The 18769-nt window shown below is 33.0% G+C and overlaps 1 protein-coding gene across 1 annotated transcript; it reads left to right on the top strand.

Moving 5' to 3' along the window:
- The first annotated feature begins 2504 nt into the window (after positions 1 to 2504).
- On the top strand, positions 2505 to 4688 carry LOC100793045 (NAD(P)H dehydrogenase (quinone) FQR1). The gene is made up of 4 exons (XM_006592464.4): positions 2505 to 2696; positions 2784 to 2877; positions 3536 to 3798; positions 4239 to 4688. Exons 1-4 carry the CDS (start codon positions 2674 to 2676, stop codon positions 4468 to 4470), a joined length of 612 nt encoding a protein of 203 aa, XP_006592527.1. The 5' UTR covers positions 2505 to 2673; the 3' UTR covers positions 4471 to 4688.
- The last annotated feature ends 14081 nt before the right edge of the window (positions 4689 to 18769 follow it).

The raw sequence follows: 18769 nt of genomic DNA, 5'->3' as shown, positions 1-18769 counted from the left end.
TTCCAGTAGGACGCGCGCACACACACAAATTAATAAATCACATTTTCTTAATTATGTAATTAACTTTTTATTTAATATAAGTATTTTTCACTTATAAATAGGTTAGTCATTAAAAAAATCATATATAGGCTTGAGACTCTACATATCATTATTTTATTTAATGAAATTTGATTCATTGATTTATTATATAAAAAAGTATTATTCTTAAAAATAAGAAAATAAAAATAAAAATAAAATTAATAATTTAATGTAAATAATAAATACTCGAGTTAAACTAGTTGCAATTTAATATTAATTTCAAATCACAATTTTGTTAATCATAAAATTAAATGTTTTGTTTACGTGAAATTCAATTCGAACCATATCTCAACTAACCCTACGCACAGCCGACGTGGTTCCTTCGTCATGTTCTACAAAGTACGAATCGAAAAGTGTAAACAAGACAAATGACGAGTTCAAGTGTTTAACATATCCAAATACAAATATTTAGATATCTAAAAGGGATACCGTCATTTATTGGCTGCGCAGACCCTCATGTTTCTTATTGAATCTCCACAAGTGAAGAGCGGAATATATTTTAAAATTAAATATAAAATTATAAGAATTCAATTAAAATTTAATTAAAAAATGTAATAACTTTTTAATTTAATATATAATTATAATTCTGATCATTAATTTTTAATTGATTTTTATACGTCAAACCTAGTGATGTTACTATTACATAGCTGAATTAATTTTTTTTAGTATCATCCCACCAGTGTAATATAGAAGCCACCAAAACGGGAAAACTAAAGTAACATCTTCATATTTGATATTTTATTGACCATGGATATATAAGACTTTTGACTTTGACATTAACGTGCTATATAGTTGCATTCCGAATTGGAGTATCTATAATTATCACAGACAATTTTATTGAACAGTTAAATTTGTAATTGAACATCACATGATAATTAACGATATACGCACCCAATAATCAAATTTTTTATATATATATATATATATATATATATATATATATATATATATATATATATATATATATATATATATATAAACAGTAACCATTAAGCCTTAATTAAAAACTATATATACGATGTAAGTTTTTTATGATGAAAAATTTAGAAAACGAAAAAGTGATGCCCGAATCCAATTAAGACAGTATAATAAAAGGTTTTTTTTTTTCATCATGACATTGATCTCTTTAAATAAAATCTCAAATCTTCTAATAAAAATAATTAATTAAATGGAAAGACTTACAAATGATTACCTACTAGAAGTTTTTACGAAAATTAATCATCATAAATATTTCACACTAATAATATGTTAAAAATTATGTCTGCTCTTTAAAATATAAATTTGAAATTGAGTTTAACATTTATGATAAATCAAATTATTACTCAGGAATCAAGCATAACATTTGTTCCTTCACCCTATTATAAAAGTATAATTTAAATATATAAAGAAGACGAGAAGGAATAACATTTTTATTCGTTTATATTTTATTGTAAATAATATATACTAATTTATTATAAATACTCTAATATATGGTAAGTATAATATTTATATTTTTTATTCAAATTAACAATATAAATTCTCAACTTTTTATATTAGTAAAGAATTTAAAAAATTATCTCCTAATGTGCTTTAAATCTATTTATATATTGAGTCGGCTTGAAAAATACTTAAAATGCACATGCATATATAATCGCACCCTTGATTCCTCAAAATTCAAGAATCTAACATGTTCACCTCCATCTCTTCCCAACTACCCGTCCGAAAATTTGTCTCGTGTTTACATGACACATTATTATAGTTAGACTTAGATATACTATTAATTTAAGTGATTAATTGAAAAGAGAGCTAGCTTTTCGGTATAGAAACTAGGAGTAGCAAGGAAAATTTCCTAACTTTCGTGTGTTTCATTGAAGTCTCAAATATATTTTTATTTTTGATAAATATTTTATCTATTTTTTCTTAATAATTTTTTTTATGTTAAATCTCTATTAAAATAATAATTATATTTTTAATTCTTCACATTTTATTTTAGTCTGCAATAAATTAATGAATTTTATATTTTTTTCATGAAAAATTAACCAATTTTCTTTTAGTCTTCACTGATAAATAAAAAAAAAACTTATTAAAAAATAAATACAAAATTTGTTAATTTATCAAAAACTAAACAAAAATATCAAGAATAAAAAATAAAATTATTATTTTATTAGAAACTTAATAGAAAAGAAAAACTTATTAAAAAAACAAATACAAAAATGAATGTTTATTAAAAAATATTAGTATCAATTAGTACAATATTTAAAGCTTCCGAATTTGGCAGCTTCTGGAGAATTTCAGTAATTGTTCGAATCAATTCCAGTTCATGGTGAGCGAGCGTGACGCCACCCTATCATCACCACCGATTATTTTTCTTGTAGCAACGGCGTCGTTCCATTCCGAACAAAACCAAAATAAAATAAGAAATCAACTTAGAAATAAGAAACTAATTAATAAAAAGTCAAGCCACCTTGCTCAAAATCAAGTCATGTGTTCAACTATTAATATGGCTGACGCTTCCCGTTATTATCACATTCCTCGACTTAGCTATCAATTCATTCATAAAGAAATAAAAACAAAAGAGAAGCACGAACAGTAACTTTAGAAGATCGATCATCATCAATGGCTGTCCAAGTTTATATTGTGTATGCATTTTTCTATATTTATTCACACTAAGGGCGAATTTTGTAAATCTTTATTTGAAAATGAAAATTTTCTATTTACTTCGACAGGTACTACTCTATGTACGGGCATGTGGAGAGATTAGCAGAAGAAATAAAGAAAGGAGCTGATTCGGTGGAAGGCGTTGAGGCCAAACTATGGCAGGCAAGTTTATTTATGTTAATTTGATTGGAATATACAATTTATATGATTATTCAATGATAAATTTTCATATAATTCATAATTTTGAATTTTTGTAGTGCTTACCTTAAAAATTATATTAAGGGTTCAGAGTTAGATTATTATGTAATTGGTTTCAATCTCATAGTTATAGTGTTGGGATGCTGAAAGCTACACTATCAGTCTATCAATATACTCCTAAGGAAACACCATTAAAGACTAAAGAAAGTTATGAAGAAGATAAAAGAATAACTGAGATATTTTTCATTGATGATGATTCAAAGCAACAGTACTCTTTTAAATACAAACTAAGACCTAGCATGAAGTGGACTACAAAGAATACCCAATATATATAGCTGTGCCACTTTAGGAAAAATAACAAATAACAATAAAGTTAAATAATAACTAAGGCCCAAATGGAGATGCTTGGTCAACCTCCTATCAAATAGCCACTTTTCACAAGGTTATGTTAAACTTTCTCTTCATGGCGATCATATTTTGCAATGGTTCCTGACACCTCAGAACCTATTTTTGTCCTCAATCTCTGTTCTTTAAATCTCTGTTCTTCCAATGAAATCATGTAACAAGCTACTTACCAAAGATGTTTAAGTTGTTTGTAAAAATTTGCTGTGTACATGAGCAGGTAGCTGAGATATTGCCAGAAGAGGTTCTTGGCAAAATGGGAGCACCACCAAAGAGTGACGTACCAATCATTACCCCTAATGAGCTCTCTGAGGCTGATGGGTTTGTCTTTGGCTTCCCAACAAGATTTGGAATGATGGCTGCTCAGTTCAAAGCTTTTATAGATGCAACTGGAGGTTTGTGGAAAACACAACAACTTGCAGGGAAGCCGGCTGGAATCTTCTATAGCACTAGTTCCCAGGGTGGTGGACAAGAGACTACAGCGTAAGACCCTCTATATAAACTTGTAGTTTACTGATCAATTTCCCAAATATATGGTTTAGGGAATTTCTAACAGTCACTTAGCACCAGTTAAAAAATCAAACAGATAATTTTTTTTTATTGAAAAGTTATAGGTTCTTTTAAAATGTTTAAGATACTTATTAAGGAATCAACAAATAAAGTTTTTATTAAAATCATAATGGGGTATGTGTTAGTACTTAGTGATACTTTTCTGTAAAATTTGTCACTTTTGATTCTAAGAATACTTGTTAGTTGTTTGCAAAAAGTATTATATTGAAAACACAGAACTTTCAATGTTAACTTCTTAAGTAATTGTAAGTATTTAATATGATGTATTTAAAGTTGCTGACTAGTGTCTATAAGGTATGGTAAGCAAGATCTTTCGGAATGTTAATGATGAGAAATTGTGGAATGTATGCCAGGCTGACTGCTATAACTCAGTTGGTTCATCATGGAATGCTATTTGTTCCAATTGGATACACATTTGGTGCTGGAATGTTTGAGATGGAGGAACTCAAAGGTGGAAGCCCATATGGTTCAGGAACTTATGCTGGTGATGGTTCAAGACAGCCAACTAAGCTTGAACTGGAGCAAGCATTCCACCAAGGCAAGTATATTGCCGGCATCACAAAGAAGCTCAAGGAAGCTGCATAATGTTGAATCAATTAAGATTTAGAATTAAATATATGTTTGAGAATCGTTCATTATATTTTAGTCCTAGAATGTTCTGAGTTCTGTTTCTTTAGGTGCTTGCATGTTATAGTTTTCTTATCTTTCAAAAAGAAAATACTATGTATTGAGTTATATTTTTATGTTACACTACGGTGTAGTGATTATTGAAATTTATTGAATAAAGGAAGTTTGTTTTGTCTTGTCCTTTTGTGATTAAATAATGTTTGTTCCCTTCTCTATGTCCATCTTTCTGCTGACAAGACAAAACTTAGACGCAGTTTCTTAAAAAATAAAGGTTTAATTACCTATTTAGTTCCTATAATTTTTAAACTTATCCAATTTAGTTTCTATAGTTAATAAGTAACTTTTTTAGCCCCTGTAGTTTACCTTTTAATTTTCAATAGGTCTCTACTGTTAAAATTGTTTAACACCGTTAACGGATCTTGGCAAAACTCCCTATGCACCGCACCACAAAACTCCCTCTGAATTTTGAATACATTTCCCTCTCGGCCACTGCTGTCCATTGTTGGGAATTAAAACTCATTGTGATTTGCTACAACCAAGCGTTGGCCCATGTCGTCCATTGTTGCAATGAACTGAAAACTCATTGCGATTTGCTGCAACCTTGCATGGCATCGCACTTCGCACAACACCTCGCACCGCATCGCACCTCGCACGATACCTCATATCGCACCGCACCTTGCACAACACTTCGCACCTTAACCTACCTTCATCCTCTGTTGAAGAAGAACACGTCTAGTTTTCAGTTCGTAGCAACAATGGACGACATGAGCCAATGCTTGGTTGCAGCAAATCGCAATGAGTTTTAATTCCCAACACAATGGACGAAAGTGGCTGAGAGGGAGATGAATTCAAAATGCAGAGAGAGTTTAGCGGTGCGGTGCAGTGCAAAGGGAGTTTTGTCAAGGTCCCTTAACAGTGTTAAACAATTTTAACGGTAGGAACCTATTGAAAATTAAAAAGGTAAACTACAGGGACTAAAAAGACCACTTATTAACTATAGGAACTAAATTGGATAAATTTGGAAACTTTAAGGACTAAATGGGTAATTAAAATAGGTCAATGATAACCTTAAAAAAAAATAGGCCAAGGATACATGGGTTAAATAGTCCATATATATAGAGCAGTTGAGTTATCTAAACTTGGGCTCAATTTTAATATAGTTCTACTTGATCCAATCTAAAAATTCTAACAACTTGACTATCCAATAATGGTTCGGCTTCATATTTAAAAGATTTAAATATATTTTAGGTTTTTAATAAATTGATGAATTTTATTGTAACTCTGATGATTTTTTATTAAATTTCTAATAAAATAAAATCTTTATTTTTAGTCTTTATTATTTAGTTTTAATCATTCTAAGATTTTTATTTTTTTATTTTTATCTCTAAAAAAATATGTAGATCCTTTATTATTAGTGCATATCAAATATTTTTTAAATGAATTAATACAAAATAAATAAAATTTATTTGGAACCTAAAATAAAATTTGTTAATTTATCATAAACTAAAATAAAATAATAATAACAAAAAATAATTTTATTATTTTATTAGAGACTCAATGTAAAAAAATTATTAGAGATCTAAAATAAAATTCATTAATTTATTATCCAATCACATTATTGGCCTTATTTTATTTGCCTCGTCGTTGAGGAAAGACTTAATAATACCATAACAGACATTTTTTTTCACAGTAAATACCATACTCCACATGTTGAATTTTGATATGAAATTCTTAAAGAAAAATAAACTATTTCTTAGCATTATTGAATACTCCAACACCTACGAGTAAAATTTCAGCTTTAGGCCTATTTCCTAATCTAGTAGACTTGATCAAGAATTTAGCAACTATTTTTTTTTAAAAAAGAAAGGAAGTATAAATTATTATAACTTATAAGTTATAAGGCTTGTGCTTCCCACCATTTCATAATCTCCAAATTAAACAGTTCATTTCATTTAGCTGATAATTTTAACCAGAGAAAGAGGAGAATCGCAAAGACCTTACATGATCAACAATGGCTGCAAAGTTTACATTGTGTGCACTTTATCTTTCTTGTTATACTCGGTTTGTCTTCTTGTCATTATTATTAGTGCTATTTATTACTATGGTGGTTCTCAAAATGGTTTTTGTTTTTACCATTGGGTTTCTTTTACTTTTTCAATGGGTTCTTAAATTTTAAGTATTTCCAAATCTTAATATTCTTTGAAGGTCTTGGGGTTCACTACTAAAAAAGTAATTTTTTACGGCGCGCTTTTTAAAACAATTCTAAAAAAACTGTTTTAATATATAAAGCGGTGGCATTTTTGTAAACACTACAACAAATCTGTTAAATAATGGAGGTTATTTTTTTGTTTAGTGGAGGTTTTTACCCTCCGCAAAATAAATTACGGAGGTTTTCAAAAACCTCCGCAGTTAGATGCGCCACAAGCAATTAGCGGCGGTTTTTGAAAACATCTGGTATCGAGAACATTTTGCAGAGGTTTTTTTTGTAGAGGTTTTAAACCTACGCTAACTGTGGAGGTTTTTTAAAGGAGGTTTTAAACCTACGCTAACTGTGGAGGTTTATTGGAAGAGGTTTTTATACCTACACTAAATATGGAGGTTTTTTGTAGGAGGTTTTAAACCTATGCTAAATGCGGAGGTTTATTAAAAGAGGTTTTAAAACTATACTATGGAGGGGTTTTTTTTAAATCATGCTAGCAATAGATGTTTTACAATTGATTTTCTAATTCTCCTTATTTTCTTGTATATAATGATTTTGTATACTCATTTTAGTTTCATAATCTACATGTATTATAATTTTTCATTTTCTTATGATATCGATAAAAAAATGTAATAAAAAAACTCATAATGAGGACGTAGAAATTATATTTCAATAACCAAAATAATAGCATATAGTTCAAAGATTTATAATTCAAATTTCTATTGTAAATCAAAGTATGACATAAAATCCATAACAAATTAATATTAGTATTGTACTAAACTTTAAATCCAAAATACATTATAAGCAAACTAAGGGTTGCTAGCACCAGAAGATCCTCTTGCATCCAAAGGTGTATTAGGAACACTTGAAGCATCATTTGGCTGAAATAAGAAAAGAAAAAACACTTAGTCACATATACTATATACAAGGGTGTATCAATGTTTAATTACAGTAATCTAATCCCTTAATTGCAGGGATAATAATCTAATGTTTAATTACAGTAATAACCTAATCCCTTAATTGTAGGGATAATAATTACTTGGTTGAAACATTCCTCCTCTTCCCTGTCATTGTATATCAATGTTTAATTAGAGTAATAACCTAATCCCTTAATTGTAGGGATAATAATCAAGATAAATCAATTACATACAAATAGTAAGTAGGAAACTAAATTAATAATATAAATAAGGAAACAATCATATCAAAAAGATGTCTTATCCCATTGGTTGAATGTCAATGCATTATCCCCTAACTGGAGTGCACAATTTAGGGTGGTTAACAATTAACATCAGCTGGTGGAATTCATTCTTCTATTCTGAAAATGGCGCATGGAATTTATCGTATATAGTATAGAGCTAGAGAGAGAAAAGAATATCAAGGCTTGTAAACTAGCATATCAATTAATAATAAATAAAAAATTAAGGGGTCCCAATTATAACAAGAATGTTCTGCACCGAAAAATGAAGGATATAATCTCTATCACGAGGCCAAAATCTAAATGAAGTATTTTTTTCTCTGCACCGCACCGCACTACACAAACATCCATGATTTCTCTCGCATACACATTGCAAAACAAGGGAAAGAAATACCAGAGTAAAATAAAAATAGTGCCCAGACAATACACATGCCAGAAGATAAGATATATTAAAATAAAATAAAAATAGTGCTTTCGAAGATAACTGCGCAATACCTGGCCTTATTTTCTCTTTGAATCCTTCGAATCTCTCCGAAGATAACTGCACTCTATAATAGCAAGCAAAACACATGCTTGCATCAAGTGTGTATTGATTTTGTCCGAATATATACATAAAAAAAAGAAAAAAAAACAAAGATGGTGATTCGATTAATTAAAACAAAAATAAGAAAAGAGCAACGGACCTTTGAACAAAGAGAGGAAGTACCTTTGAAGAGAGGGGATTTGGGAAGCGAGAGAAGAAAAGAAAAATCAAAGCCTGGAACGAGAAACCGAGAGAAATTTTGGGGGTAATCTGAAGAGAGGGGTTTTGGAAATCTTTAATGAAGAGAAATAGGAAGCTGTGACTGAAAGAGGGGTTTTGTAATTCTTTTGAGAGAGAATTTATTTTTTTGAGGGGTTTTGTGATTTTTTTGAGAGGGAATTTTTTTTAGGGGTTTTGTGATTTTTTTGAGAGGGAATTTTTTTTTAGGGGTTTTGTTATTTTTTTTAGAGGAATTTTTTTTTTTGCCAGAAAAAAACATGATTTATTTTATTTTAAAGAGAAAAGAGTGGGAAAATAATATTTAATTAGCAGAGGTTATAAACCTCCACAAATTAAGCACAAAAAATTGTAGTTTTTAATAAATTAAGGAGGTTTTTAAAACCTCCGCAAAATAACCTCCATTATTTAACATTTTTTTTTGTAGTGAAATAATAAAATACATACAACGACGGTCTTATCAAAATCGTGTTAAAATGACTGTTCAAAGACAATTTTCTTAAAATCGTCTTTGAAATTAATGTCATTCTCGATGAGCCTTATCCTCTCGTTGTCGCGCTCAGTCTTCAAGTATTCAAAGATTGTTCACATTCACTACTTCTTCCACAGGACTTTCTCTTTCACTCCGTTACCATCTTCATTCTCCTTCGCCACCTCACTTTCTGTCTTCCTCCTTGTCGTTTAGGTTACACTCCATCAGAGCCTCCTCCCAAAACAACCTCATGTTTCACACCCCCTCTACTCCAAACCCTAACCTCATTCATCACCGCCACTGCCTTCTTCTTCATTCGCTTCCACCACACACCCCCTCGTTCTTCACCTCGCACCGGAACGCATGGCTGACGGAGGAGAAGTGCCTCTGACACCAGATTGATGCCACGACGGAGGAGATCGCGCACCTGTGTGGCCGTGTGGAGGAGCTTGATGATAGAGGAAAAGCATTTTTGGGAACAATAATGGCTTTGATTCAGAGTCTGTAGCACCCCAAATGAAACGACAATGACCAAAACAAAAAATGACATTATCGAGAAAACGATGATGTCGGAAGAAACGACGTCGATTGACTACGTAATGGAGGCATCATCTAGGTCTCACTTCTCCGCCCTGAGACTCGACGGCCAGGTCCCATCCTCCGCCACGGCCGCGTCCTCCACTCTCGATTCAACCCTAACCCTCAATTCCCTTCCCAATCAACCCTTCGTCATAGGTCACTACTCTTCTTTTTTTCTTCTTCACACTTTTCTTTCCTTCAATGTTCCAATTCCAAAATTAAAACGACAATGCGATTCCAAAATTAAAACCACCGTCGGCAATATGATCATTCAGCAACTCCATGATCACTGCGTTGTCCTTGTAAATAAGGTATCTTTTTTTTTTCTTCTTTCAATTTAAATTAATTAATTAATTAATAGTAACTTTTGTTTGAATTTATATTTTATAATTATAGGACTTGTTTTATCACGGGTTGAATCCTGAAGAGTTGAAACGTGTTCACAAGTACAATTTCAACCACCCTGGTAATTTTCAGTTAAACTCACTATGTGTGTGTGTGGTTGAGTTTAGGATGATTAAAGTTTCGTTTCTTTGTAGATGCTTTTTACACAAAGTAGTTGTTAGAGTGCACGAGGAAGCTCATCAGTGGTCAGGGCGTGCATGTTCCCATTTATGACTTCAAGAATCACCAACGATCTTTCGATAGTTTTTGCCAAGTTTTCGATTGAACGACGTCATTTTGTTGTTATTGGTTTGTTACTACTTACTAGGATGTTAATGTGGTGCTTTTGGCTTTGGTGAATTCCTCTTATGTGATTATATTGGAGGGGATTCTTGTGTTCCATGATCAGCGTGTGTGGGATCTGTTGAACATGAAGATCTTTGTTGACGCAGCTTTGATATCTCAATTAACCCTTCAAATCACCTAAACTTTTATCTTTTAATTAATAATAATAATAATATAAGATTACTAGTTTATCTTATTTTTAGAAGAAAAATGTTTCATAAATATCTTATATGTTATTCTATATCTAGAAAGAAAATATATATATATATATATATATATATATATATATATATATATATATATATATATATATATATAAAGTATAGTAGGTTTTATGATTTGATAAGAGAAATAGAAAAAAAAAATAAGTGTTGATAAGATGATTAAGATAATGAGTATTACTCCTTTTACAATCCTTTTCCTTTGGCCACCGTAACTACTATTTTTGAATGAGACAAATTTCTTGGTAAAAAGCAGTACGTGGAGAGTCACTGCTAATAGCTAATTCAGTTTAAAGATCAACTTCATTTGAGTTCACAAAGAAGATATCAATAGGAGTATTAATGCAATTCCTCTTCTAGTGCAGCCCTCACCAATCGTTTTGCAATTCCCTACAATGATAAAACTTACCTTTCTCACCAATCGCTTTGCTATTTCCAATTGTTTATTTGTTTATTTATACTACCTTTTTAATTTGTGCACATAAATATACTAAGAAATAGTGTAACACTAAACCATTAACTTGAGTTGTTACAAAAAAAAAAAAAACCATTAACATGAGTGTGCATTTTACTAGTTTTACTGAGAAGCATATTTAACATTTTAACTGGTGTGTGATGGCAGGTGTTGATGTTATTCTTGATTGTATGGGAGCAACCTACTATCAAAAAAATCTTGATAGCTTGAATTTTGATGGAAGGCTTTTTATTATTGGCTTTCAAGGTGGGGTTAGTACACAAACAGATCTACACCCTTTACTTGCTAAGCGTCTCACAGTACAAGGCATTGCAATTTTTGGATTATACCCTTTATCAATATATGCTCTCGATCATATTTAGTTTCTACTTGTAAACATTTGTATGTGTGATAGGGAAGCATACATCAGCAGGAGACAAAGAGAAGATGGTGCCATTAGCAGAAGTCCAAGCACAAACAGATCAAACACAAGCAAAGGGGGTGCAGGGGGTGCAAACAACAACAAACAAGAGAAGAATGGTGAGGCCTGCTTACCTTAGTGACTTCATTTGAGCATGATCGTGCAGGAGTGTTGTGTGCAAGATGGAAGATTTCATGTTGGCCTTTAAGGGACAAGAATAACCAAATTGCTGAGTTCTGAACATTCTAGAAATCACAAAATGCCAAAATTAGTTACATAGAATGCAGTACATATATGACTATGTAATAACAGCATCAGGCATGAATGAAATTAGCAAATTACTCTCCTCTCTACTCTTCTTCTTCCTCTGGAGGTTCTGGTGCCTCGAAGCCAACTCTTTAATTTCCTGCATTATGTTCTGTTCGTAACATTTGATGCTCTCGTTTGTCCTCATGGTCTCCCACAACCTCGATGATTCCTTTGCTCGTCTTGACGATACCATGCACTCTATGACCCTTAAAATGGACAAGCTTCTCAATCGCCTTGCTCCTGTGCCTTCCTCCACCATGCCCAACTCCACACCAATCCCTCGCCACTCCACCTCTGTTCCTGCACAAACCCGATTCGCACCATCACGGTATGAGGACCCTGCCGATGCCCTGTTCAAACTCACTCAGACGGGTTCTGTGCCAACATACCTGAAGGAGTTCGAAGACTTGGCTAATAGAATTATTGGCTTACCGGTTCCCTTCCTGTTGAGTTGCTTCATCTCGAGTTTGACGTCGGAGATTCGCCACGCAGTCTAGGCCCATCAACCTATGACTCTGGACCAGGTCACCGGCCTCGCGAGGCTCCAAAAGCAGAAGTTGTCAGACCTTCGTCTGCTGCCTCATCCGCAACCCCCACCTATCATCCCTCCACCCCCTCGTCCCATGACACTTTCGCCTCTTTTGCCATCACCACCGCCATCTTTGCCACCCATGGTGAAACCCTTGACGTTAGAGGAACCCATTTTCCACCGGGAGCGTGGGTTGTGTTTCACTTGTGACAAACGATACCCTAGCGGGCATTGCTGCGCCTCTAAAGCTTTCCTTCTCGTTGCTGAAGACAAAGATCCCAATTGCCTAATATAGACCCAATTGACCCAACCCTGAACCCAAACCCCACACTTGACCCATTTGGCCCAAATTCGTTTGAACTCCTTATCAGGTAATTTAGCACCGAAAACTTTGCGCCTCATCGGCCTTCTCTCCGGCCATCGTGTGGTCCTCCTTGTTGATGGGGAAGTACCCACAACTTCCTCCAGCCTCAACTAGCTAACTCTCTGAGCTTACCTTGTCGGACCGCTCCAACACGATTACGCGTGATGTTCTTTCATCACGGGCACTTCGTGGAATTGCAGGGCGAGAATGCCACCACTTCGGGTCTTCTTCCCCAACACCAGTTCTGCCACCTTTGTTGGAACAACGAGGATGTTTCGTACTTCCATATTGCTGGATTTCCTGAAGCTCCTCTTGGCTCACTACCCATTGACTCACCTGGTGCAGTTCGTCGGAATAAACCTTGGGATCCCGGCATTATTTTTGGACACCATAGTTTGAAAACCCAACACCTTGAGGACAAGGTGTTTTTGATGGGGCAGGGAGTGATAGGGAAGCATACAACAGCAGAAGACAAAGAGTAGATGGTGCCATTAGCAGAAGTCCAAGCACAAATAGATCAAACACAAGCAAAGGGGGTGCAAACAACAACAAACAAGAGAAGAATGCTGAGGCCTGCTTACCTTAGTGACTTCGTTTGAGTAGGACCGTGTAGGAGCATTGTGTGCAGGATGAAAGATTTGATGTTGGCCTTTAGGGGATAAGAATAACCAAATTGTTGAATTCTGAACATTCTAGAAATCACAAAATGCCAAAATTAGTAAATAGAATTCAATATATATATATGACTATGTAATAACAGCATCAGGCATGAATGAAATTAGCAAATTACTCTCCTCTCTACTCTTCTTCTTCCTCTGGAGGTTCTAGTGCCTCGAAGCCAACTCTTTAATTTCCTGCATTATGTTCTGTTCGTAACAATGTGCAAGTATACTATTAATCATGGTGCCATATCTTGTATGTTAGATGATGAAGAAATTAAAATTAAATAGAAAGTCAGTCACTTGGGTGAATAACTTAAAAATGCAAAGTTAGATTGGGAGGTGAAACTATCATAATATGTTAGATTGGGTGATATTGCTGACATATCAGATTTAATAATACTTAGGAAGCTTTCTATTTAGTTAATGCCTCAACAAATCTTATGCTTGGTTATGTTCAAACCAATATACATATTATCATGTTGCTTGTGTGTTGAAAAACACAATTTTGCTTTGGAAGTTTGCTTGCCTCTTGTCAGACTTTGCTTTTAGCTCTAATGGGGATGGGGGAATTGTAACATCCCAATTTTTGTAATGATGAGATTTTCTAAATAAATTTTTAGAAAAATGATGAGATTTTATAAATAAATAAATAAGGAGATATAATTATTAATTAAAATAATGATTTGAGAGAAAATAAAAAGGGTATTTCATTTATTTGTTTGATAGAAAATAAAATAGTTTATTTTATAAAATAAATAAATAAATAAATATAGAGCAAATAATACGCTGAGTACCCTAGGTATAAATAGTTATGTTAAGTCAGGTGCCTCTTTTTGGTCTCATTTTCGTTTTTCCCCTTCTCCTCTCAAAACCCTTTCCTTTTCTCGTAGCCCACCGAACTTGTCTTAGTAAAACGATTATCTCGGGCTCATTCACCGTTGGATCGTTGTGAAATTTGAGCACCACATTCGCAACCCAATTCCAAGCATTCTTACCGTTGGGAATTTCTATATTATTTATGAGCTTAGAGGAAAACCCTTCGCATTGTAGCCTTTTATTTTCCCGCAGAAACCAAAAATTGTCTCGGTAAAACTACGATCCCGGTTTCGTTAACCGTTAGATTTTCATGACATTTGGATATGTTGTTCGAAACTCAATTCTGCACACTTTCACCGTTGTGATTTTTGAGATAATATTCGTGGAGGGAGAAAAGGAATCGCATGAAGACAGTACAAGTGGAGGTTTCAATCTCTTCTCCGTCTCTCTGACGTTTGAGAATTTTATCGGAGCAGTCGAAGGAATAACTGAAGGAATCTTAGGGAACCGCTAGAGATGTTACTATCTCTAGCTGAAGATACGTGAGTCCGCTCAAAGGTAAGAGATGAGTTTATTGCAATTGGGGGTTAGAATGAACATGTGTAGGGATCCTTAGAGAACTAAATTTGGGTTTATTTTGGGATGTTTATTGAATTATAATTTTTCTTTATGATTATGAATACAATATTATTGTGTTATATGTACCAATTGATGTCCTGATGAGAATTGATTGATAAACTTGAATGCTCTTGATGTCTTTGTGTTAACCCATGATTTTGATACAATTGTGAGGAACTATTTCAGAGGTTTTACATTCCATGTTGTGATAAAATCTTTTGTATAAATCGTTATGTTGAGGTTATGAAATGATGATTCAAACTGTGAGTATGTGATAAATTGAACATGTGACGGATGATGAAATACATGTATATTGAGATGAGAGGTGTGTATTGAGTTGTGAACTATGAACTGTGTAATCACACAATTGTAAGACCCTTTAAGGGCGACGAGTATTGTGATGGGATCCACTGTGGGAACCTAACGAATTAAAATGATTTTGAAAACAATTGAGTAGATGTGTGTATTGCATATTTCATAGGTAAAGTGTATATGATTCATGAGGTGTGATAACATGTTAAATTGAGATTATACCATTGTGATTGAGATTAAGTGTATGTGATAAATTGAGTATGTATATGATTGAGATATATATGTGCATTGAGTTGTGAACTATGAATTGTACAATCACACGATCATAAGTCCCTTCAAGGGCGACGAGTTAATGCTAAGTCCCTTTTAAGGCGACGAGTTGATGTTAAGTCCCTTTTAGGGCGACGAGTTGATGCTAAGTCCCTTTTTGGACGACGAGTTGATGTTAAGTCCCTTTAAGAGTGACGAGTTAATGATAAGACCCTTAAAGGGCGACGAGTTAAAATTATTTTGAGAATAATTGAGGAGTCGTGTGTTTTGTACAGTTCATAGATAGAGTCTGTGTGCTAAAATATTTTCTGGGTTGGACCTGAATCAGGAGGGAGAGGCCCTGACGGACTCTTCGGAGTGTATGCCTTGGGGGTCACGCGGTTTGAGTGCTCCTTTAAGCCTATATTGATCCCATATGGTTGGAGCATTCTCGCAAAACACTGTGACCCTGACTGGTCTCCCTATGATATTACCTAGTGAGAGTGACTTGACTTACTATTGTGTGGTTTGTCTTGTCATGTACTCCTAGGCGCCCGACGAGGTTTTTCACTGACATGGTACCACATTGCATATAGGCTTGAGTCTTAGCATACACTTGCTAATTGTTTATTATGAAATTGATGTGTTATTATGTCTTGATCGGAGTGTGTGATTCCTGTGTATTGTGATTGATGATTGAAAAGTGTGATTGATGAATGACAAAGTGATGAAATAGTGTGAGATATGCTAAGTAAATTGTATTTGGCTACTATATGTTGTGTTGTTTTTCTCTGGTAGTTAGAAATGTGATAACTCACTCCTGGTTTGCTGTTTTTGTTTGGATCCTGTGATGATCTTGAACTTTGTGTTCGGGGGAGCAATGAATAGATGGATGACTATGAAGAACCTCATGCTAGAGGACACGAGAACACCACGCTCTGATAGGATGTGACATTAGGATATAGGTTCTATATTAATTGTATGAAACTTAGATGACCTTCTTTGAGCCGAGATGACTTTATTATTTATTTGGACAAGTTTGAATATGATGGAGAAGAAAGTGAATGTGAGCCTTTTACCCATTTGAAAGACTTGTATTTAAAAATGTTTTAAAAATACTTTTAATTAATATTTGAATTTTTATTCCTTTATTAATATATATGTGAGAGGTAGAGGGTGTCAGAGGAATAATTCTGGAGATATCAAGTTGAATTCTAGTTCTAAAACGGCTATTGACATTTGCTGTTTCACTTCAATGATTTTTGGTGCCTATACAACCTTTTTTTTTTTCTAGAGATGAATTTGAGATTCGATGCATCAAACTTGAACCAACAAGAAATAAAATATCACAACCTTTTCACCTTTTACATGCCTAAAAAATTTTGGTTATCACCTTAGCAGTTGGAAGTTATATATAGAGAATGGTGCTCAGTAGTAGAATCATTGTTCCTTGCTTTTTATGTTTGCATTAAGTTAATTTGGGTCATATGTTGCTGAATAATTGTGGCACCCTAGGATGCTCAAAGGGAATCTACTCCAAATTGACCATGCACTGATCTATCACTTTTGCTGCTATTTTTTTCATTAAAATTTTATGAATTAATATGGGCAATCTGTTAATACGGAATTGTTGATTACTTATATTTGACACAATTTTGCATAGATTTCTCTCCTTACAGGATTCATCTAAGAGCTGACATGTTGTTTCTGTCGTAATCTAACTCAAGTCATGATGTCCTTGGCTTAACACTGTCGCAGAGAAGCTATTTTCCCTGTATTGGAAAGATCCTTTTGTGTTTACCTCATATATATGTAACATCATATATCCCTTTTTGGGAGCTTAACCTAGATAACTTTGAAAATACGGATTCCAGCAGGCTAACAACACCCACATCATAGGAAACATGGATATTATATTAGCAAAAATAAATTGCAATGATTACCATTTTTTATTTGTAAGATCATCCAATTAGTTATACAATTTGCTAAAACGATTACTTTTGAATTGAATCTGAATAGAATAAAATTGATCATTGTGTGCTAGGTGGTCCCTTCTGCAATCCTTGCGATACTAATCCACCCTTTTATGACTCATTGGCGTTTAGTTCGAATTGTTTGGGCATTCAGTTTGTATTTGGAAGCTGTTTCTGTTCTGCCTCAACTTCGTTTTATGCAGAATGCAAAGGTAGGTCTTTAGACTGTTCTAGTATTTTTATTATTTTTAGAGTATATGTTGTAATTCTTGTATTTTCTAGATGGTTGAAACATTTACAGGGTATTATGTATTCGCTCTCGGTGTTTCAAGATTCGTAGCACTAGCTTATTTGTTAATTCAGGTGAGATCAATTTTTACTTGATTTGGTTTCCTAGATCTTTTTATTCTTTTTTGTATTCGCTCTCGGTGTTTCAACATTCATATGCAAGAATGATTTCATAATTTTTTAGCAAAAAATTAATATATTCATGCAATTAGTTATACAATTAATTTGTTATACAATTAGTTATATAATTTGCTTGATTGCAAGCCCTGGCAAAGCGGTAATGTTGGAGTCATTCTATTCTTTGACTTCATTAGGAATTGCTAGAATAGAGCCATGATCTGACTTTAAGGTGTTTAGAGGCTATCAATTTAATTTTCCTAATACAACAACCATAATTAGTTACGTGAGACCAAGGCATGTATGTATGATTGAGTGTGTGAGACAGCAATAGTTTTCATGCATTTCAGGTAATTAGATAGCAATTGTGTCACATGAAGAACATGCTTGTAATGTGCTTAAAAAATCAACATTATAATAAAGTATTTTTAATAAAAAGAAATTTTATTAAAAAAGCAAATAATGCATAGCCAAATACATTATTGAATTTTGAAAATATATCAAATATTGAAATATATACATTTCAATTATTGCAGCTTTATTTTTTTTAAGACCGAGGCCATCGCCGTGTTGCATTATGTGTCTTGTCTAAATATAAAGCTAGCCCACTTTTAAGGAAGTGAGGAAAAAGTAAACTCGAATGTCTGTTATATATATAATATTTTTTGGATAATTTTGAGTTATATATAACTTGAGAGAAAAAAATAGAAAAAAATAGAGATGAAAGATAAATAATTAATTTGATTGATTGTGTAATGTGATAAAAAAATAAAAATAAAGAAAAAAATTATTAATTAAGTGTTTAAAATTTTTTGTTATGAAAATATAATATTTTACATTGATGAATAAAAGGGTTTTTTTCCTTGTATTCAAGAATGATCTAACCCATATATTCGCACATGGAGACAGTCTATGATAAGCCTACCATATAGAACCATGCACTTTTTCATCAAATTTAAGGGCTCCTTGTCCAAGTTATAGGGTGTTAG

The sequence above is a fragment of the Glycine max genome, chromosome 12, assembly GCF_000004515.6.
Source record: "Glycine max cultivar Williams 82 chromosome 12, Glycine_max_v4.0, whole genome shotgun sequence".
NCBI classification, from domain to species: Eukaryota; Viridiplantae; Streptophyta; class Magnoliopsida; order Fabales; family Fabaceae; genus Glycine; species Glycine max.
Note: the sequence above shows the minus strand (reverse complement) of the source record. Positions and strands in the feature narration are given on the sequence as shown.